General features: G+C 50.7%; 1 protein-coding gene across 1 annotated transcript in view; it reads left to right on the forward strand.

Annotated features, from left to right (window-relative positions):
* Positions 1–23,827, forward strand: part of LOC143810203 (adhesion G-protein coupled receptor F3-like) — a 157,936-nt gene that overhangs the window by 53,333 nt on the left and 80,776 nt on the right. Inside the window, exon 2 of the mRNA XM_077293074.1 lies at positions 22,067–22,246. Coding sequence (XP_077149189.1) covers positions 22,067–22,246 — 180 coding nt within the window. The remainder of the gene's footprint in view (positions 1–22,066; positions 22,247–23,827) is intronic.

The following is a 23,827-nucleotide window of genomic DNA, read 5'->3' on the forward strand; positions in this document are numbered from 1 at the left end:
ACACCACTCCTATATACAGACATCCCTCTATATACAGACACCACTCCTATATACAGACTTCCCTCTATATACAGACACCACTCCTATATACAGACATCCCCCTATATACAGACACCACTCCTATAAACAGACATCCCTCTATATACAGACACCACTCCTATATACAGACATCCCTCTGTATACAGACACCACTCCTTTATGCAGACATCCCTCTATATACAGACACCACTGCTATATACAGACATCCCTCTATATACAGACACCACTCCTATATATAGACATCCCTCTATATACAGACATCTCTCCTATATAGAGACATCCCCCTATATACAGACACCACTCCTATATACAGACAACACTCTATATACAGACACCACTCCTATATACAGACATCCCTCTATATACAGACACCACTCCTATATAGAGACATCCCCCTATGTACAGACACCACTCCTATATACAGACATCACTCTATATACAGACACCACTCCTATATACAGACATCCCTCTATATACAGACACCACTCCTATATACAGACATCCCTCTATATACAAACACCACTCTTTTATACAGACATCCCTCTATATACAGACACCACTCCTATATACAGACATCCCTCTGTATACAGACACCACTCCTATATACAGACATCCCTCTATATACAGACACCACTCCTATATACAGACATCCCTCTTTATACAGACATATCTCCTATATTCAGACATCCCCCTGTATAGAGACACCACTCCTATATACAGACATCCCCCTATATACAGACATCACTCCTATATACAGACATTCCTCTATATACAGACACCACTCATATATACAGACATACCTCTATATACAGACACCACTCCTATATACAGACATCCCGCTATATACAGACACCACTCCTATATACAGACATCCCCCTATATACACACACCACTCCTATATACAGACATTCCCCTATATACAGACACCACTCCTATAAACAGACATCCCTCTAAATACAGACACCACTCCTATATACAGACATCCCTCTATATACAGACACCACTCTTATATACAGACATCCCTCTATATACAGACACCACTCCTATATACAGACATCCCTCTATATACAGACACCACTCCTATATATAGACATCCCCTATATAGAGACACCACTCCTATATACAGACATCCCTCAATATACAGACACCACTCCTATATACAGACATCCCTCTATATACAGACACCACTCCTATATACAGACATCCCTCTATATACAGACACCACTCCTATATACAGACATCCCGCTATATACAGACACCACTCCTATATACAGACATCCCCATATATACAGACACCACTCCTATATAGAGACATCCCCCTATATACAGACACCACTCCTATACACAAATATCCCTATATATACAGACATCTCTCCTATATTCAGACATCCCCCTATATACAGACACCACTCCTATATACAGACATCCCTCTATATACAGACACCACTCCTATATACAGACATCCCTCTATATACAGACATCTCTCCTATATACAGACATCCCTCTATATACAGACACCACTCCTATATGCAGACATCCCCCTATATACAGACACCACTCCAATATACAGACATCCCCCTATATACAGACAATACTCCTATATACAGACATCCCTCTATATACAGACACCACTCCTATATACAGACATCCCTCTATATACAGACACCACTCCTATATACAGACATCCCTCTATATACAGATACCACTCCTATATACAGAAATCCCCCTATATACAGACACCACTCCTATATACAGATATCCCCCTATATACAGACACCACTCCTATACACAGACATCCCTATATATACAGACATATCTCCTATATTCAGACATCCCCCTATATACAGACACCACTCCTATATACAGACATCCCTCTATATAGAGACACCACTCCTATATACAGACATCCCTCTATATACAGACATATCTCCTATATACAGACATCCCTCTATATACAGACACCACTCCTATATACAGACATCCTCCTATATACAGACACCACTCCTATATACAGACATCCCCCTATATACAGACACCACTCCTATATACAGACATCCCTCTGTATACAGACACCACTCCTATATACAGACATCCCCCTATATACAGACACCACTCCTATATACAGACATCCCTCTTTATACAGACACCACTCCTATATACAGACATCCCCCTATATACAGACACCACTCCTATATACAGACATCCCTCTATATACAGACACCATTCCTATATACAGACATCCCTCTGTATACAGACACCACTCCTTTATACAGACATCCCTTTATATACAGACACCACTCCTATATACAGACATCCCTCTATATACAGACATCTCTCCTATATACAGACATCCCTCTATTTACAGACACCACTCCTATATACAGACATCCCCCTATATAAAGACACCACTCTTATATACAGACATCCCTCTATATATATAGACACCACTCCTATATACAGACATCCCTCTATATACAGACACCACTCCTATATACAGACATCCCTTTATATACAGACACCACTCCTATATACAGACATCCCTCTATATACAGACTCCTATATACAGGTCAGAGTTGTGGGTCACTTACTTTTCACACACGGGGCCGGGGGGGCACTTACTTTTCACACACGGGGCCGGGGGGCACTTACTTTTCACACACGGGGCCGGGGGGCACTTACTTTTCACACACGGGGCGGAACTTACTTTTCACACACGGGGCCGGGGGGCACTTACTTTTCACACACGGGGCCGGGGGGCACTTACTTTTCACACACGGGGCCGGGGGGCACTTACTTTTCACACACGGGGCCGGGGGCGCACTTACTTTTGCACACGGGGCCGGGGGCGCACTTACTTTTGCACGCGGGGCCGGGGGCGCACTTACTTTTGCACACGGGGCCGGGGGCGCACTTACTTTTGCACACGGGGCCGGGGGCGCACTTACTTTTGCACACGGGGCCGGTGGCGCACTTACTTTTGCACACGGGGCCGGGGGCGCACTTACTTTTGCACACGGGGCCGGGGGCGCATTTACTTTTGCACACGGGGCCGGGGGCGCACTTACTTTTGCACACGGGGCCGGGGGCGCACTTACTTTTGCACACGGGGCCGGGGGCGCACTTACTTTTGCACACGGGGCCGGGGGCGCACTTACTTTTGCACACGGGGCCGGGGGCGCTATTACTTTTGCACACGGGGCCGGGGGCGCACTTACTTTTGCACACGGGGCCGGGGGCGCACTTACTTTTGCACACGGGGCCGGGGGCGCACTTACTTTTCACACATGGGGCCGGAGGGAACTTACTTTTCACACACGGGGCCGGGGGCGCACTTACTTTTGCACACGGGGACGGGGGCGCACTTACTTTTGCACACGGGGCCGGGAGGGCACTTACTTTTCACACACGGGGCCGGGGGCGCACTTACTTTTGCACACGGGGCTGGGGGCGCACTTACTTTTGCACACGGGGCCGGGGGCGCACTTACTTTTGCACACGGGGCCGGGAGGGCACTTACTTTTGACACACGGGGCCGGGGGGGCACTTACTTTTGACACACGGGGCCGGGGGGGCACTTACTTTTCACACACGGGGCCGGGGGGCACTTACTTTTCACACACGGGGCCGGGGGGCACTTAGTTTTCACACACGGGGCCGGGGGGCACTTACTTTTCACACACGGGACGAGAGGGTGTCATAGTCACTTTATTCTGATGTTTGACTTTGATAAATGATCATGTCCTAAAATGGACACCGTACATTTGCATAGCTGCCATCTTTGGAAGGTCAAGTTCGGGGTAATGGAAAGTTCGCCATTATTTCCTATGGGAAATTTTTTTTTTTAAATGCGATTTAAATAAAATCTACATATCGGATCGACTATAAAAGTCATAGCACACCTGTCCCCACCGAGGCCTTCGAAACGCCGCATGAACGGGGTCTCTGCGCCGAGCCGTTCGGGCCGCATTAATTGCGGAAAACGCGGAGAAGAAGAAGAATAAAATATAAGAAATCGGATTACAATATGTTGCTTGAACCTAGGAGGGTTCAAGCACCATAATAAACTAGATGGGCATTTCCTGAAGGAAATACATGGTGCTTGAACAGCGCTGCCAGCTGCCAATGAACCTCAGGAGCAAGTCTGGCATGCAGGGCCCTGCCCCTGGGTATCCAATTTGGCCCCTTGGTAGCCACTTTGATGTGCGGGGCCCCTTGTTAGCAACTTTGACCCCTTGGTAGAAACTTTGATGTGCGGGTCCCCTTGTTAGCAACTTTGGCCCCTTGGTAGCCATTTTGGCATGCAGGAATCCTTGGTAGCCATTTTGGCATTTAGGAATCCTCGGTAGCCACTTTAATCGGAGGCCGGGGACCCTCGGCCTCCGATTTGGAGGCCGGGGACCCTCGGCCTCCGATTTGGTGGCCGGGGACCCTCGGCCTCCGATTTGGAGGCCGGGGACCCTCGGCCTCCGATTTGGAGGCCGGGGACCCTCGGCCTCCGATTTGGAGGCCGGGGACCCTCGGCCTCCGATTTGGTGGCCGGGGACCCTCGGCCTCCGATTTGGAGGCCGGGGACCCTCGGCCTCCGATTTGGAGGCCGGGGACCCTCGGCCCCCGATTTGGAGGCCGGGGACCCTCGGCCTCCGATTTGGAGGCCGGGGACCCTCGGCCTCCGATTTGGAGGCCGGGGACCCTCGGCCTCCGATTTGGAGGCCGGGGACCCTCGGCCTCCGATTTGGAGGCCGGGGACCCTCGGCCTCCGATTTGGTGGCCGGGGACCCTCGGCCTCCGATTTGGAGGCCGGGGACCCTCGGCCTCCGATTTGGAGGCCGGGGACCCTCGGCCTCCGATTTGGTGGCCGGGGACCCTCGGCCTCCGATTTGGTGGCCGGGGACCCTCGGCCTCCGATTTGGAGGCCGGGGACCCTCGGCCTCCGATTTGGAGGCCGGGGACCCTCGGCCTCCGATTTGGAGGCCGGGGACGCTCGGCCTCCGATTTGGTGGCCGGGGACCCTCGGCCTCCGATTTGGAGGCCGGGGACCCTCGGCCTCCGATTTGGAGGCCGGGGACTCTCGGCCTCCGATTTGGAAGCCGGGGACCCTCGGCCTCCGATTTGGAGGCCGGGGACCCTCGGCCTCCGATTTGGTGGCCGGGGACCCTCGGCCTCCGATTTGGAGGCCGGGGACCCTCGGCCTCCGATTTGGAGGCCGGGGACCCACGGCCTCCGATTTGGAGGCCGGGGACCCACGGCCTCCGATTTGGTGGCCGGGGACCCTCGGCCTCCGATTTGGAGGCCGGGGACCCTCGGCCTCCGATTTGGAGGCCGGGGACCCTTGGCCTCCGATTTGGTGGCCGCGGACCCTCGGCCTCCGATTTGGAGGCCGGGGACTCTCGGCCTCCGATTTGGAGGCCGGGGACCCTCGGCCTCCGATTTGGTGCCCGGGGACCCTCGGCCTCCGATTTGGAAGCCGGGGACCCTCGGCCTCCGATTCGGTGGCCGGGGACCCTCGGCCTCCGATTCGGTGGCCGGGGACCCTCGGCCTCCGATTCGGTGGCCGGGGACCCTCGGCCTCCGATTCGGTGGCCGGAGACCCTCGGCCTCCGATTCGGTGGCCGGGGTCCCTCGGCCTCCGATTCGGTGGGCGGGGCCAGGGGGGCACTTACTTTTCACACACGGGGCCGGGGGGGCACTTACTTTTCACACACGGGGCTGGGGGGCACTTACTTTTCACACACGGGGCCGGGGGGGCACTTACTTTTCACACACGGGGCCGGGGGGCACTTACTTTTGACACACGGGGCCGGGGGGCACTTACTTTTCACACACGGGGCCGGGGGAGCACTTACTTTTCACACACGGGACGAGAGGGTGTCATATTGACTTTATTCTGATGTTTGACTGTGATAAATGATCATGTCCTAAAATGGACACCGTACATTTGCATAGCTGCCATCTTTGGAAGGTCAAGCTGGGGGTAATGGAAAGTTCGCCATTATTTCCTATGGGAAATTTTTTTTTTTAAATGCGATTTAAATAAAATCTACATATCGGATCGACTATAAAAGTCATAGCACACCTGTCCCCACCGAGGCCTTCGAAACGCCGCCTGAACGGGGTCTCTGCGCCGAGCGGTTCGGGCCGCATTAATTGCGGAAAACGCGGAGAAGAATAATAATAATAAAATATAAGAAATCGGATTACAATATGTTGCTTGAACCTAGCAGGTTCAAGCACCATAAATATAAGAAATCGGATTACAATATGTTGCTTGAACCTAGGAGGTTCAAGCACCATAATAAAATATAAGAAATCGGATTACAATATGTTGCTTGAACCTAGGAGGTTCAAGCACCATAATAATAAACTAGATGGGCATTTCCTGAAGGAAATACATGGTGCTTGAACAGCGCTGCCAGCTACCAATGAACCTCAGGAGCATTTCTGGCATGCAGGGTCCTGCCCCAGAGTAGCCATTTTGGCATGCAGGAATCCTTGGTAGCCACTTTGGCGCACACAGCTTCTCGGTAGCCACTTTGGCCACATCCCCCTATATACAAACACCACTCATATATACAGATATCCCCTTATATTCAGACATCCCCCTTATATTCAGACATCCCCCTTATATACAGACATCCCCCTTATATACAGACATCCCCCTATATACAGACATCTCCCTTATATATAGACATCCCCTTATATACAGTCATCTCCCTCATATATAGACAGCCCCCTTATATACAGACATCCCCCTATATACAGACCTCCCCCTTATATACAGACATCCCCCTATATACAGACATCTCCCTTATATATAGACATCCCCTTATATACAATCATCTCCCTTATATACAGACATCCCCCTTATATACAGACGTCCCCCTTATATACAGACATCCCTCTATATACAGACATCCCCCTTATATACAGACATCTCCCTTATATACAGACATCCCCTTATATACAGACATCCCCTTATATACAGACATCTCCCTTATATACAGACATCCCCCTTATATACAGACACCCCCTTATTTACAGACATTCCCTATATACAGACATCCCCCTCATATACAGACATCCCCCATATTTATAGACATCCCCCTATATACAGACATCCCCCTATATACAGACATCCCCCTATATACAGGCATCCCCCTTATATACAGACATCCCTCTATATACAGACATCCCCCTTATATACAGACATCCCCCTTATATACAGGCATCCCCCTTATATACAGGCATCCCCCTATATACAGACATTTCCCTTATATACAGACATCCCCCTCATATACAGACATCCCCCATATTTACAGACATCCCCTATATACAGACATCCCCCTCATATACAGACATCCCCCATATTTATAGACATCCCCCTATATACAGACATCCCCCTATATACAGACATCCCCCTATATACAGACATCCCCCTATATACAGACATCCCCCTATATACAGACATCCCCCTTATATACAGACATCCCCCTATATACAGACACCCCCCTTATATACAGACATCCCCCTATATACAGACATCCCCACTATATACAGACATCCCCCTATTTACAGACATCCCCCTTATATACAGACATCCTCCTATTTACAGATATCCCCCTTATATACAGACATCCCCCTATTTACAGACATCCCCCTCATATACAGACATCCCCCTCATATACAGACTTCCCCCATATTTATAGACATCCCCTATATACAGACATCCCCTTATATACAGACATCCCCCTTATTTACAGACATCCCTCTATATACAGACATCCCCCTTATATACAGACATCCCCCTATAAACAGACACCCCCCACACACGGGACCGGGGGTGCACTTACTTTTCACACACGGGGCCGGGGGGCACTTACTTTTCACACAGGGGACCGGGGGTGCACTTACTTTTCACACATGGGACCGGGGGTGCACTTACTTTTCACATAGGGGACCGGGGGTGCACTTACTTTTCACACAGGGGACCGGGGGTGCACTTACTTTTCACACAGGGGACCGGGGGTGCACTTACTTTTCACACGGGGCCGGGGGTGCACTTACTTTTCACACACGGGGCCGGGGGGCACTTACTTTTCACACAGGGGACTGGGGGTGCACTTACTTTTCACACAGGGGACCGGGGGTGCACTTACTTTTCACATGGGGCCGGGGGTGCACTTACTTTTCACACATGGGGCCGGGGGTGCACTTACTTTTCACCCACGGGACCGGGGGTGCACTTTTCACACACGGGGCCGGGGGTGCACTTACTTTTCACACACGGGACCGGGGGTGCACTTACTTTTCACACACGGGGCCGGGGGGCACTTGCTTTTCACACAGGGGACCGGGGGTGCACTTACTTTTCACACATGGGACCGGGGGTGCACTTACTTTTCACACAGGGGACCGGGGGTGCACTTACTTTTCACACAGGGGACCGGGGGTGCACTTACTTTTCACACAGGGGACCGGGGGTGCACTTACTTTTCACACATGGGACCGGGGGTGCACTTACTTTTCACACAGGGGACCGGGGGTGCACTTACTTTTCACACAGGGGACCGGGGGTGCACTTACTTTTCACACGGGGCCGGGGGTGCACTTACTTTTCACACACGGGGCCGGGGGGGGGGCACTTACTTTTCACACAGGGGACCGGGGGTGCACTTACTTTTCACACAGGGGACCGGGGGTGCACTTACTTTTCACACGGGGCCGGGGGTGCACTTACTTTTCACACACGGGGCCGGGGGTGCACTTACTTTTCACCCACGGGATCGGGGGTGCACTTACTTTTCACACACGGGGCCGGGGGGCACTTACTTTTCACACACGGGACCGGGGGTGCACTTACTTTTCACACACGGGGCCGGGGGGCACTTACTTTTCACACAGGGGACCGGGGGTGCACTTACTTTTCACACATGGGACCGGGGGTGCACTTACTTTTCACACAGGGGACCGGGGGTGCACTTACTTTTCACACAGGGGACCGGGGGGGCACTTACTTTTCACACAGGGGATCGGGGGTGCACTTACTTTTCACCCACGGGACCGGGGGTGCACTTACTTTTCACACACGGGGCCGGGGGGCACTTACTTTTCACACAGGGGACCGGGGGTGCACTTACTTTTCACACAGGGGATCGGGGGTGCACTTACTTTTCACACAGGGGACCGGGGGTGCACTTACTTTTCACACAGGGGACCGGGGGTGCACTTACTTTTCACACACGGGGTTGGGGGGGCACTTACTTTTCACCCACGGGACCGGGGGTGCACTTACTTTTCACCCACGGGACCGGGGGTGCACTTACTTTTCACACACGGGGCCGGGGGGGCACTTACTTTTCACACACGGGGCCGGGGGGCACTTACTTTTCACACAGGGAACCGGGGGTGCACTTACTTTTCACACAGGGGACCGGGGGTGCACTTACTTTTCACACACGGGGCCGGGGGGGCACTTACTTTTCGCACACGGGGCCGGGGGGGCACTTACTTTTCGCACACGGGGCCGGGGGGGGGCACTTACCTTTCACACAGGGGACCGGGGGTGCACTTACTTTTCACACAGGGGACCGGGGGTGCACTTACTTTTCACACAGGGGACCGGGGGTGCACTTACTTTTCACACACGGGGCCGGGGGGCACTTACTTTTCACACACGGGGCCGTGGGGCACTTACTTTTCACACAGAGGACCAGGGGTGCACTTACTTTTCACACAGGGGACCGGGGTTGCACTTACTTTTCACACAGGGGACCGGGGGTGCACTTACTTTTCACACAGGGGACCGGGGGTGCACTTACTTTTCACACACGGGGCCGGGGGGGCACTTACTTTTCACACACGGGGCCGGGGGGCACTTACTTTTCACACACGGGGCCGGGGGGCACTTACTTTTCACACACGGGGCCGGGGGGGCACTTACTTTTCACATACGGGGCCGGGGGGGGCACTTAATTTTCACACAGGGGACCGGGGGTGCACTTACTTTTCACCCACGGGACCGGGGGTGCACTTACTTTTCACGCACGGGGCCGGGGGGCACTTACTTTTCACACAGGGGATCGGGGATGCACTTACTTTTCACCCACGGGACCGGGGGTGCACTTACTTTTCACACACGGGGCCGGGGGGCACTTAGGGACCGGGGGGGCACTTACTTTTCACACAGGGGATCAGGGGTGCACTTACTTTTCACACACGGGGCCGGGGGGCACTTACTTTTCACATACGGGGCCGGGGGGGCACTTACTTTTCACACACGGGGCCGGGGGGCACTTACTTTTCACACACGGGGCCGGGGGGCACTTACTTTTCACACACGGGGCCGGGGGGGCACTTACTTTTCACACACGGGGCCGGGGGGGCACTTACTTTTCACACAGGGGACCGGGGGTGCACTTACTTTTCACACACGGGTCTGGGGGTGCACTTACTTTTCACACACGGGACGAGAGGGTGTCATAGTCACTTTATTCTGATGTTTGACTTTGATAAATGATCATGTCCTAAAATGGACACCGTATATTTGCATAGCTGCCATCTTTGGAAGGTCAAGTTGGGGGTAATGGAAAGTTCGCCATTATTTCCTATGGGAAATTTTTTTTTTTAAATGCGATTTAAATAAAATCTACATATCGGATTGACTATAAAAGTCATAGCACACCTGTCCCCACCGACGCCTTCGAAACGCCGCCTGAACGGGGTCTCTGTGCCGAGCGGTTCGGGCCACATTAATTGCGGAAAACGCGGAGAAGAATAATAATAATAAACTAGATGGGCATTTCCTGAAGGAAATACATGGTGCTTGAACAGCACTGCCAGCTGCCAATGAACCTCAGGAGCAAGTCTGGCATGCAGGGCCCTGCCCCTGGGTATCCAATTTGGCCCCTTGGTAGCCACTTTGATGTGCGGGGCCCCTTGTTAGCAACTTTGGCCCCTTGGTAGCCATTTTGGCATGCAGGAATCCTTGGTAGCCATTTTGGCATTTAGGAATCCTCGGTAGCCACTTTAATCGGAGGCCGGGGACCCTCGGCCTCCGATTTGGAGGCCGGGGACCCTCGGCCTCCGATTTGGAGGCCGGGGACCCTCGGCCTCCGATTTGGAGGCCGGGGACCCTCGGCCTCCGATTTGGAGGCCGGGGACCCTCGGCCTCCGATTTGGTGGCCGGGGACCCTCGGCCTCCGATTTGGAGGCCGGGGACCCTCGGCCTCCGATTTGGAGGCCGGGGACCCTCGGCCTCCGATTTGGAGGCCGGGGACCCTCGGCCTCCGATTTGGAGGCCGGGGACCCTCGGCCTCCGATTTGGAGGCCGGGGACCCTCGGCCTCCGATTTGGAGGCCGGGGACCCTCGGCCTCCGATTTGGAGGCCGGGGACCCTCGGCCTCCGATTTGGTGGCCGGGGACCCTCGGCCTCCGATTTGGAGGCCGGGGACCCTCGGCCTCCGATTTGGAGGCCGGGGACCCTCGGCCTCCGATTTGGAGGCCGGGGACCCTCGGCCTCCGATTTGGTGGCCGGGGACCCTCGGCCTCCGATTTGGAGGCCGGGGACCCTCGGCCTCCGATTTGGAGGCCGGGGACCCTCGGCCTCCGATTTGGAGGCCGGGGACCCTCGGCCTCCGATTTGGAGGCCGGGGACCCTCGGCCTCCGATTTGGTGGCCGGGGACCCTCGGCCTCCGATTTGGAGGCCGGGGACCCTCGGCCTCCGATTTGGAGGCCGGGGACCCTCGGCCTCCGATTTGGTGGCCGGGGACCCTCGGCCTCCGATTTGGAGGCCGGGGACCCTCGGCCTCCGATTCGGTGGGCGGGGCCGGGGGGGCACTTACTTTTCACACACGGGGCCGGGGGGGCACTTACTTTTCACACACGGGGCCGGGGGCACTTACTTTTCACACACGGGGCCGGGGGGCACTTACTTTTCACACACGGGGCCGGGGGGGCACTTACTTTTCACACACGGGGCCGGGGGGCACTTACTTTTCACACACGGGGCCGGGGGGCACTTACTTTTCACACACGGGGCCGGGGGGGCACTTACTTTTCACACACGGGACGAGAGGGTGTCATATTCACTTTATTCTGATGTTTGACTGTGATAAATGATCATGTCCTAAAATGGACACCGTACATTTGCATAGCTGCCATCTTTGGAAGGTCAAGCTGGGGGTAATGGAAAGTTCGCCATTATTTCCTATGGGAAATTTTTTTTTTTAAATGCGATTTAAATAAAATCTACATATCGGATCGACTATAAAAGTCATAGCACACCTGTCCCCACCGAGGCCTTCGAAACGCCGCCTGAACGGGGTCTCTGCGCCGAGCGGTTCGGGCCGCATTAATTGCGGAAAACGCGGAGAAGAATAATAACTAGATGGGCATTTCCTGAAGGAAATACATGGTGCTTGAACAGCGCTGCCAGCTTTACAGCAGCACTTTTCACACACGGGACCAGGGGGGCCACTTACTTTTCCACACCCGGGACCAGGGGAGCACTTACTTTTCCACACCCGGGACCGGGGCGCACTTACTTTTCCACACCTGGGACGGGGGCGCACTTACTTTTGCACACGGGGCCGGGGGCGCACTTACTTTTGCACACGGGGTCGGGGGCGCACTTACTTTTGCACACGGGGCCGGGGGCGCACTTACTTTTGCACACGGGGCCGGGGGCGCACTTACTTTTGCACACGGGGCCGGGGGCGCACTTACTTTTGCACACGGGGCCGGGGGCGTACTTACTTTTGCACACGGGGCCGGGGGCGCACTTACTTTTGCACACGGGGCCGGGGGCGCACTTACTTTTGCACACGGGGCCGGGGGGCGCACTTACTTTTGCACACGGGGCCGGGGGCGCACTTACTTTTGCACACGGGGCCGGGGGCGCACTTACTTTTGCACATGGGGCCGGGGGCGCACTTACTTTTGCACACGGGGCCGGGGGTGCACTTACTTTTGCACACGGGGCCGGGGGCGCACTTACTTTTGCACACGGGGCCGGGGGCGCACTTACTTTTGCACACGGGGCCGGGGGCGCACTTACTTTTGCACACGGGGCCGGGGGCGCACTTACTTTTGCACACGGGGCCGGGGGCGCACTTACTTTTGCACACGGGGCCGGGGGCGCACTTACTTTTGCACACGGGGCCGGGGGCGCACTTACTTTTGCACACGGGGCCGGGGGCGCACTTACTTTTGCACACGGGGCCGGGGGCGCACTTACTTTTGCACACGGGGCCGGGGGCGCACTTACTTTTGCACACGGGGCCGGGCGCGCACTTACTTTTGCACACGGGGCCGGGGGCGCACTTACTTTTGCACACGGGGCCGGGGGCGCACTTACTTTTGCACACGGGGCCGGGGGCGCACTTACTTTTGCACACGGGGCCGGGGGCGCACTTACTTTTGCACACGGGGCCGGGGGCGCACTTACTTTTGCACACGGGGCCGGGGGCGCACTTACTTTTGCACACGGGGCCGGGGGCGCACTTACTTTTCGCACACGGGGGGGGGGCACACTTACTTTTCACACACGGGGGCGGGGGGGGCACTTACTTTTCACACACGGGGCGGGGGGGCACTTACTTTTCACACACGGGGGCGGGGGGGCACTTACTTTTCACACACGGGGCCGGGGGGGCACTTACTTTTCACACACGGGGCCGGGGGCGCACTTACTTTTGCACACGGGGCCGGGGGCGTACTTACTTTTGCACACGGGGCCGGGGGCGCACTTACTTTTGCACACGGGGCCGGGGGCGCACTTACTTTTGCACACGGGGCCGGGGGGCGCACTTACTTTTGCACACGGGGCCGGGGGCGCACTTACTTTTGCACACGGGGCCGGGGGCGCACTTACTTTTGCACACGGGGCCGGGGGCGCACTTACTTTTGCACACGGGGCCGGGGGTGCACTTACTTTTGCACACGGGGCCGGGGGCGCACTTACTTTTGCACATGGGGCCGGGGGCGCACTTACTTTTGCACACGGGGCCGGGGGCGCACTTACTTTTGCACACGGGGCCGGGGGCGCACTTACTTTTGCACACGGGGCCGGGGGCGCACTTACTTTTGCACACGGGGCCGGGGGCGCACTTACTTTTGCACACGGGGCCGGGGGCGCACTTACTTTTGCACACGGGGCCGGGGGCGCACTTACTTTTGCACACGGGGCCGGGGGCGCACTTACTTTTGCACACGGGGCCGGGGGCGCACTTACTTTTGCACACGGGGCCGGGCGCGCACTTACTTTTGCACACGGGGCCGGGGGCGCACTTACTTTTGCACACGGGGCCGGGGGCGCACTTACTTTTGCACACGGGGCCGGGGGCGCACTTACTTTTGCACACGGGGCCGGGGGCGCACTTACTTTTGCACACGGGGCCGGGGGCGCACTTACTTTTGCACACGGGGCCGGGGGCGCACTTACTTTTGCACACGGGGCCGGGGGCGCACTTACTTTTCGCACACGGGGGGGGGGCACACTTACTTTTCACACACGGGGGCGGGGGGGGCACTTACTTTTCACACACGGGGGCGGGGGGGCACTTACTTTTCACACACGGGGCCGGGGGGGCACTTACTTTTCACACACGGGGCCGGGGGCGCACTTACTTTTGCACACGGGGCCGGGGGGGGAGCACTTACTTTTCACACACGGGACGAGAGGGTGTCATAGTCACTTTATTCTGATGTTTGACTTTGATAAATGATCATGTCCTAAAATGGACACCGTACATTTGCATAGCTGCCATCTTTGGAAGGTCAAGTTGGGGGGTAATGGAAAGTTCGCCATTATTTCCTATGGGAAATTTTTTTTAAAAAATGCGATTTAAATAAAATCTACATATCGGATCGACTATAAAAGTCATAGCACACCTGTCCCCACCGAGGCCTTCGAAACGCCGCCTGAACGGGGTCTCTGCGCCGAGCGGTTCGGGCCGCATTAATTGCGGAAAACGCGGAGAAGAAGAAGAATAAAATATAAGAAATCGGATTACAATATGTTGCTTGAACCTAGGAGGTTCAAGCACCATAAATATAAGAAATCGGATTACAATATGTTGCTTGAACCTAGGAGGTTCAAGCACCATAAATATAAGAAATCGGATTACAATATGTTGCTTGAACCTAGGAGGTTCAAGCACCATAATAAGTAACAAATGGTGAAATAAAGAACCGATCCAGCGTTTTTCTTCAAGTAATACAATCTGCCATGATATGATGAATCGCTGATGAATGTCTTTTTTTCAGAATTTTCTCTTCTCTCTTACTGTGTCTTTGCTTTCTCTCTTCTCTCATTGTGTGTCTCTCTCTCGTTTCCCGGACTCCCCCCAGAACTCCAAATGTTACAACAGACTTCCGGGAGACGTCAGTGTTCGGCAATTGGCATCAAACAAACTGTCTGGTACGAACCCCGAACTTTTGCATTTGGGTTTGTGAGTCGCCCCGTGGGCTAGGGGTACTCGGCACCGGGTCCTGCGGTTCACAGGGGGATGTCGCGGTGGCTGCAACCTGGTCCGTTGCCCTGGGCACCCATGTAAAAGGGAAAGGTCTTTAAAGGGATAGAGTTTATGTTCGTGACGCCACCTGTGGTATTTGGTCAGGGTGACCGACGCTGCTTTAAGGGGTCCTCTGGGGTGATGTTATGGCAGCTAGATGGTATACCTTCCCACAGGTGAAGTATGTCCCCAGGGCTTCCCAGTGTGTAGATGGTGGTATGGTGAGAGGTGCAGAGAAGATGAGGACATAAGGTTGCAGTCTCTTTACCTTTACTGAAAACTTCAGCATCCACAGTCCAGGGCATCAGACCACAGGGCAGGCAGAGTCCGGGTAGTCCAGAGACAAGCAAGTTCCCCTGGGTAAGTCAGGTGGGAGCCTACCACTCTGCGCTTTCTGTCTCTAAGTCCCTGCTGCCACTATGTGTCTCAACAAGGTCTGTAATCGTTCTGCTGTCCTAGGACAGGTACCTGTATGGGTGCAGCTCGGGGTCTGTTCTCGGTGATTCCAGGCTCCTAGGTGCTGCTGTGCCACAGGTAATTATGGGCAAAGTCCTTGTAGAACAATACCCTCCGATTCTGCTCTGTGTTTTATAATCCACAAAAGCCTCGGGCTCCCGGTACCCGGATTCTTGCGCTGATACTCTTCAGAGGCCTGCTCACAGCCTCCTGGAGCTTTCACTTTCCTCTGTGCTCCACTCCTGTCTGTCCTCGCACACAGACTTCTACTACAAACTGAGCTGTCTCCGCCTCCAAACCAGGATCTTTATTGAGGGAAGCTGCCCTAAAACAGGGCTTGGAGCTCCCCCTCCTGGCCTGGAAGTGGAAGGTGTTGTGTGTGTGTAAACCTACCAAAGGAAATCTCACTTGTCTCCAGACATAGCACTATCCTCCCCGTGAGGAAGACAGCACTACTGTGGTACCTGAACTCCTGCGGTGCCACATTTGCTCATCTCTAAATACAAGCAGTGTTTTATTAGCAGGAGATTATCACTACAGGACTAGGTGTAGTGTGCCTCCTAGTCCTGCTCTGTATAACCCCACCCACACTAGTGATTAGTATCTATCTGTCAATACACAGTGAACACAAAAAGCAGCCAATCATTGATGTGGGCGGGGTTATACACAGCTCAGCATTTGAGCTCTGCATTGAAGAAAATTGTGTTTATCACAACACCTGCATCCAGTACACTAAGTGATACATTGCTGGAATCAGAATCTCTGCCTCTACATCATGCTGATGTCAGATTATATGGTAAAATAATCTGCTGACAGATTTTTTTTTCGTTGTTCTCGTTTCTTGGGTCCAGCACTGAGTCCCAGGACTGTTATTGTCACATCAAAAGCACCGAGGTCATATCGAAAACGCTGCAGCCAATAAATAACCTCAGGTTCTGCCTGCAGTGCTGTCAATGTGATGGCAACCCTGCAGACAATATTGGATACCAGGAGCAGCGGCAGAGACTCAGAGCTGGACCTGGGGAGGATGAGAAAAGATCACTGTGGGTTTTTTAACAAATTGAAGGCAGGAAGCAAGGATCTCATGATACTGGAAAGCTCCTTTAAGGCTATGTTCACATGGAGACTGTTTGCAGAGTTTTTGGAGTGGAAACCCTAAACTAGACTGTGACGACTGTGACAGATACCTAGGGGTGTGTATCGGTTTTTGCTTAGTTTTGGTGCAGAAACTCCGTAGATACGCAAGGAGCTCAAAAACCACAAGTTTTGATTAGTTAGAGAGTTTCAAGTCCAAAAACACAGAAAAAAACTCACTGTAAGGCCGGCCTCACACTAGCGAGTTTTACGGACGTATGAGCGCATAAACTACGTCCGTAAAATTCGCATTACACATGGCCCAATGAATCTCTATGGCCCAGCTCCTATCTGCCGTATATTACGCATACGTAATATACGGTCTTGTACGGCTGTAGAAAATCGCAGCATGCTGCGTTTGTCACCGTATTGTGCAAAAAAATCGCCAATGAAAGTCTATGGGGGCGAGAAAAATACGGATTCCACACGGACCAGCAGTGTGACTTGCGAGAAATACGCAGCGGTGTTAGTGAAAAGTCGGTAATTCAATTGCCGGCTTTTCATTTCTCCTTCCCAAACCCGACATGATATGAGACATGGTTTACATACAGTAAACCATGTCATATCCCTTTTTTTTTGCATATTCCACACTACTAATGTTAGTAGTGTGTATGTGCAAAATTTGGGCGCTGTAGCTGCTGAAATAAAGGGTTAAATGGCGGAAAAAATTGGCGTGGGCTGCCGCTCAATTTTCTCCGCCAGAGTGGTAAAGCCAGTGACTGAGGGCAGATATTAATAGCCAGGAGAGGGTCCATGGTTATTGGCCCCCCCGTGGCTACAAACATCTGCCCCCAGCCACCCCAGAAAAGGCACATCTGGAAGATGCGCCTATTCTGGCACTTGGCCACTCTCTTCCCACTCCCGTGTAGCGGTGGGATATGGGGTAATGAAGGATTAATGTCACCTTGCTATTGTAAGGTGACATTAAGCCAGATTAATAATGGAGAGGCGTCAATTATGTCACCTATGCATTATTAATCCAATTGTATGCAAGGGTTAAAAAAACACACACACATAATTACAAAGTCCTTTAATGAAATAAACACACAGGTTGTTTTAATATTTTATTGCTCTCTCAATCCACCCGAAGACCCTCGCTTGGCAAAATAATAAACCAACAATATACATACCTTCTGATGAACTGTCACGTCCCACGAAGTAAATCCATCTGAAGGGGTTAAATCAATTTACAGGCAGGAGCTGTGCTAAAGCACTCGCTCATGCCTGTAAACCCCGGGTGCTGAAAGGAAAGCTGGGTGATCTGTACTTACATTGAGTCGCGGTGAGGCGCCCTCTGCTGGATGAACTCACATGAACTCGAGCGTGGGAACTTTTCTGGGGTGGCTGGGGGCAGATGTTTGTAGCCGGGGGGGGCCAATAACCATGGACCCTCTCTAGGCTATTAATATCTGCCCTCAGTCACTGGCTTTACCACTCTGGCAGAGAAAATTGCGCGGGAGCCCGCGCCAATTTTTTCCGCCATTTAACCCTTTATTTTAGCAGCTACAGCGCCCAAATTTTGCCCATACACACTACTAACATTAGTAGTGTGGAATATGCAAAAAAAAAGGGGATATGAGATGGTTTACTGTATGTAACCATGTCTCATATCCTGTCGGGTTTGTGAAGGAGAAATGAGAAGCTGGCAATTGAATTACCGGCTATTCACCTATATCGCGCATAATTAAATATAAATACAGAATATATATATATGTGTCTCAATGACATTATATATATATATATATATATATATATATATATATATATATATATATATATATACTGTATATATTTTTTAACAAACATTTGAGCACATAAATCCATTAGATGTCGGTTTTGCAAGCCTGCGAGAAAATATCGCAGTACGGATGCCATACGGATTACATACAGAGGATGCCATGCGCAAAATACGCTGACACACCCTGCCTACGGATGACATACGGACCACAATTTTGGGGACTTTTCTGCGTATTACGGCCGTAAAAAACGGACCGTATTTTTATACGCTGAGTGTGAGGCCGGCCTAAAAGTGACATCAAAGGCTTTCATACTAAGAAAAAAACAAACAAACAAAGCAATATACTGTTTTTATTTTAATTATTTGTATACTGACCTGAATAATGCTAAAAGGACACCTTTTTGGAGACTCTGCCTCACAGAGAAGACCTATGAACATGTTTTGCTCAAAAATCAGGAGCTGTCCTGGTCTACACTCCTAGTCTGCACACTAAGGCTATGTTCACATGTGGCATTTTTGCTGTGGTTTGTCTCTGCAGCGAAACTTGTTCTCTTGGCAGTAAAGAAGCTGCAGAAAATAGCAGGTTTTGCTTGATTTTTCTTGCATTGTTTGCTGTCTTTTTGCCATGGTACATTTGTCTCTTGTGCATGATGATAAATACACAGTAGCAACAAAAAAATCATATTCTTCTTCATAAGGCTTTGGCACACAAAAAACACAGCAAAACCTGATGCCTGCCTTTTTTCAGTGTTTTTTCACCACCCATTACTTTCAATGGGTGAAAAATGCTGAAAAAAAAGCTGAAAGAAGTAGCTCTCTAGTCTGCAAAAAAGCAAAAAAAGCACAAAATACTGAGGACAAAAAAGAACAAGCTGTGTGCATGAAATTTCTGAAATCTCATTGACTTTGCCGGTACTGTAAAACGCAGCTGAAAATTTGCATTAAAGAAAAATGCAGCAGAAACGCCACGAGTGATCACACCCTTAATTATAAAAAAAACCTTGAACTGGACTAAGTCTGTACATAAATGATTAAAAGTCACGTCTTTTTTTTTCAGTAAAGTTAAAATATTTCCCTAATAATTTACCAAAACCTTTTTTTAAAGGGATTGTCCAGACATTTGATAATAATGGCATATCTTTAAAATAGGTTATTTTACGACATGAGCTGATCAATCAGGAAAGGATCAACTGTGAGTTGAATTTCTTGTGAATCGCAGGTCCCAGGGAATTAGAACACTGCGATTCACAAAAAAAGAATGCCCAATGCCATTTTACAACCCGCTGAAGCATCAGCCAGAGGGCTAATGACATCTAAAGAGGCAATGTGGGCTTTCCTCTAATACCCTGCAACAATAGAATCACATAGTTGTAGGTGTCTTGGGACCAGGGTCTCCTTCCTTGTCCCTAGCACTAGGGGCGCCCTAGCTCGTCCCATGTTCCCTGGATTACTTCTGATGGTGAAGACGCCGGGGCCACGTACCATGTCTTAGCTCCTGAATCCACCCTCAGTCTGTAACCTTCTCTCACCCAGAGAAGAGTGGAGTAGTAGTGTACCATAATACATCAACCAGACTAACAAGGTAATACGAACAGGGGTAACAAAAAATAACAAACATACAAATATACACACACATATAACAGGGATGTACCGGGCAGTGGAGGATGGGGTTAAACCAAAGTAGGATAAGAAAGGGAAATATCACAAACTCAAAACCAAGCAACAATCACAGCTAAATCCACCAAACGCCTTCTCCAATAACCACCACCAACAACCTCCAGCCATGCAGCATAAGCTACTCTAACAATGAGTGCTAGCCAGGGCCCAGATTATACAGGAGTGGCAAACAGTGCACAGCTGAGAACCTTAATGCAGGAAAGCTTCCAGGAGCTCTCAACTCAGCAGATTAACCCCTGCACTGCTAAAATAAAAAAAATCTTACACTATTTAATATGGAGGTAAAGTGCTTCTAATCTGTGCAGGAGTAGGAGAAATCAGAATCTGGCTTCTCTCTGTCGCAGTAAACCCTTGACAGCAGTCAATTATGGGGTCCATTCCAGCATAAAAGATAAGTGCTGGCCAAGCAATGCTATTTTATGCATTTGAAGTGAAGGGTTAGGAGAGCTTTTTCCATTTTATGTTAGGTTCTGTCTATTAAATGGCCACAGTGTGAACACATAATTATGCATTGCACTTATACTAACATATGCTCGGGCTCATTTTTTTAACTTGTTCAGAAGCAGCATCGATGTGCAGCATCACTAAGCTGTGTGACTGTGAGTCCAGCACTGAAGTGAGATACACATTTGCCATAAGCTGCAGAAGATCTGCCTTCGTCTACCTGGCCTCTCACAGTGCTGAATGCTCCTTATTCTCCCCACCACTCCATAAAATTTAATAATCATCTATAACCTGATTCCTTAGTGAGCTGTCGGTACATTTTGCTTTGCCAAAAATGGATTTCAACTATTTTTAATAAGAATACTTAATAATCAGTTCAGAAGGTGAAAGGTGGAGAAGAAGTGGCTTATAGTGAAGAAAGAAACATATTTCTCACTTAAGATATATTATATTACTGACGACAGCAACCCTTTAAATCTTCTCTCCTGTGCTGTTTGTTTGTTACAATGTATCAGTGTGGTTACATTTGGTGTCCCCACTCTTTTAGCTTACAGAGGATTGCCTAAACTGGATGCAATAGTAGCAAACCTTCAGCTGTAGGTAGAAATAGGCCAGCATGTTTTTCTATTCACTGAGAGCAAACGGAGATCCAAGAATGACTTATGTTAAAATCTTAAAGATATTAAAAAATATCTAAAGTGATGTAAAAGTTACAGAAATAGTGAAGGTATCTATTAGTGATGAGTGAACGTGCTAAGGTCTTATCACCCGAGTGACTGTGGCGTGCTCGAAAAATATGTTCTAATCACGCGCTTGCATGTCTCGCAGCTAACAAACAGGCAATCCCTGCATGTGCTGCAGCTGTCAAACTGCGGGGAGACATGCAGCCGCGGGGACTTGGACATATTATTCGAGCACGCTGAAGTCACTCGGTTAGCACCGGAGCATGCTCAGATAACGCCTTATCCCAGCCCGTTCGCTCCTCACTAGAATCTATACATTGTGGGGGAATCGGTACCACGGCGCAGGAAAGGAAATCCTCAATGATCTGACTGTTTCTTGATCTAGAGTGTAATGTGACGGATACGGGGAAGACGTGCGCCTGTAAGACCGGATACACATGGAACATCACTGTCTGCTACACCTATCATCCCTGCAGCAATTCCTCCGCTTTCTGTTCGTGTCTGATTGTCCCGGATGACAATATTCCCTACTGTGAGAGTCCTAAAAACATCTCCGACTACAGAGGTAAGTCAGTACATGGCACAACTACCATCAGAGCATAAAACTATACTTTTTGTCTAAAGGATTCATTGTTTATGAGAAGGTAAACTTAGATTTAGGTGGATTTAAAGGGGTTGTCCACTACTCGAACAACCCCTGCTCAATCAGTATATTTCCTCCTTGTAAAATAATAAAACCTACAATCACCTCCGGTGCTGGCATTATTCAGCAGTGTTGGCATCACCGGATCTCTTGTGGATCACCAGTGGCCAGTAAGTGGCCACTTAACTCTCCCCTTCCTACGGACTTAGTTGACATCTGGAGAAAGTATGAGCTGTGGCTGCCCTGATTTCTCTTAAGGCAGGGTAAGTGAAGCGGTCTTTGGTTGGCTGCAACAAGGATTGTAAGACATAACAATGTCAAGCGATTCTCGGGAGACCCAGTGCCAACACCGCTGGAACAGCGCCGCCTCCGCTGGAACAGCACCGCAAATGAGTATTAGTGGTAGTATTGTACAAGGGGGAAACATAGAAGCTGAGACAGAATTGTCAGAATAGTTTTCAACCCCTTTAAACTCTTATGGACTGGTCCATTTTTCATTTTTGCATTTTTCCTTCTATCTTCCCCTTCCTCCAAAAGGCATATATATATATATATCTTTTTTTTTATGTTTCCATGGACATAGCCATATGAGGTCTCTTTTTTTTTTTTTGCATGACAAGCTGTAGTTTTTAATGACACAGTTAATTTGCCATTCAAGGTACTAAAAAATAGGGAGAACAATTTCCATGTCTCGTGAAATTGAAGAAAAACTGAAAAGTCTCCCTTTTTCAAATAGTTTAAAAGTGTTTTTTAGTTTTGGAAAATCTGTTCCCCTGCTGCAGTTTTAAAAATCTAAAAAAAAATAAAAACTGTTCTGTCCTGTTGACAGAGCAGCAGCCAATCAGTGAGCTCAACGGCTCTGCCTGAGCTGATGGCAGGAGCCGCTGGGCTCATTGATTGGCTGCAGCTCTCTTGACAAGACATCAGTGCTGCAGACAATTATGAAAACCGGGAGCCACAACTGGAATCCAGCTCTGGACCTGGGGAGGGTGAGTAGAAGACAATTTGACTTTTTAAAACACACTGCAGCTAAGGGACAGGAATTTTCCCAAAAAAAGAATAAACTTTCCCAAAGAAATTTGGGCTGCATTCGTGATATTTTGTGATGTGTCATTTTTTTAAATTTTGTTTTTTTGCAGAAAGAGCTGAAGTTTTTATTGGAACCATTTTGGTGTCCATACGACTTTCTGATCTCTTTTTATTCCAATTTTAGGGGCATACAACCCTACAGAAAGACAGGGATTTTGCCATCTAAATTTTTTTAGCCAAGATGATTGTATATAAAATGATGGCAGTCTGATGTTCGAAGCAGCAGTTGATGGTGAGATATGGAGCTTGAAAGTCAAAAGTTCAAAACGTTGTTACCCTTTTGCTCGTCAATGTAAATGCATGGCTAATACTAAATAACACAACCCAAGGACTTTATTTAAAGTCAAACTTTAGACCACCAACAATTGAAAAAAATAAAATCAGAAGCCTTGGGGGAAAAAAGTACAATAGGAT

Source organism: Ranitomeya variabilis, chromosome 2 (genome assembly GCF_051348905.1).
Source record: "Ranitomeya variabilis isolate aRanVar5 chromosome 2, aRanVar5.hap1, whole genome shotgun sequence".
NCBI lineage: Eukaryota > Metazoa > Chordata > Amphibia > Anura > Dendrobatidae > Ranitomeya > Ranitomeya variabilis.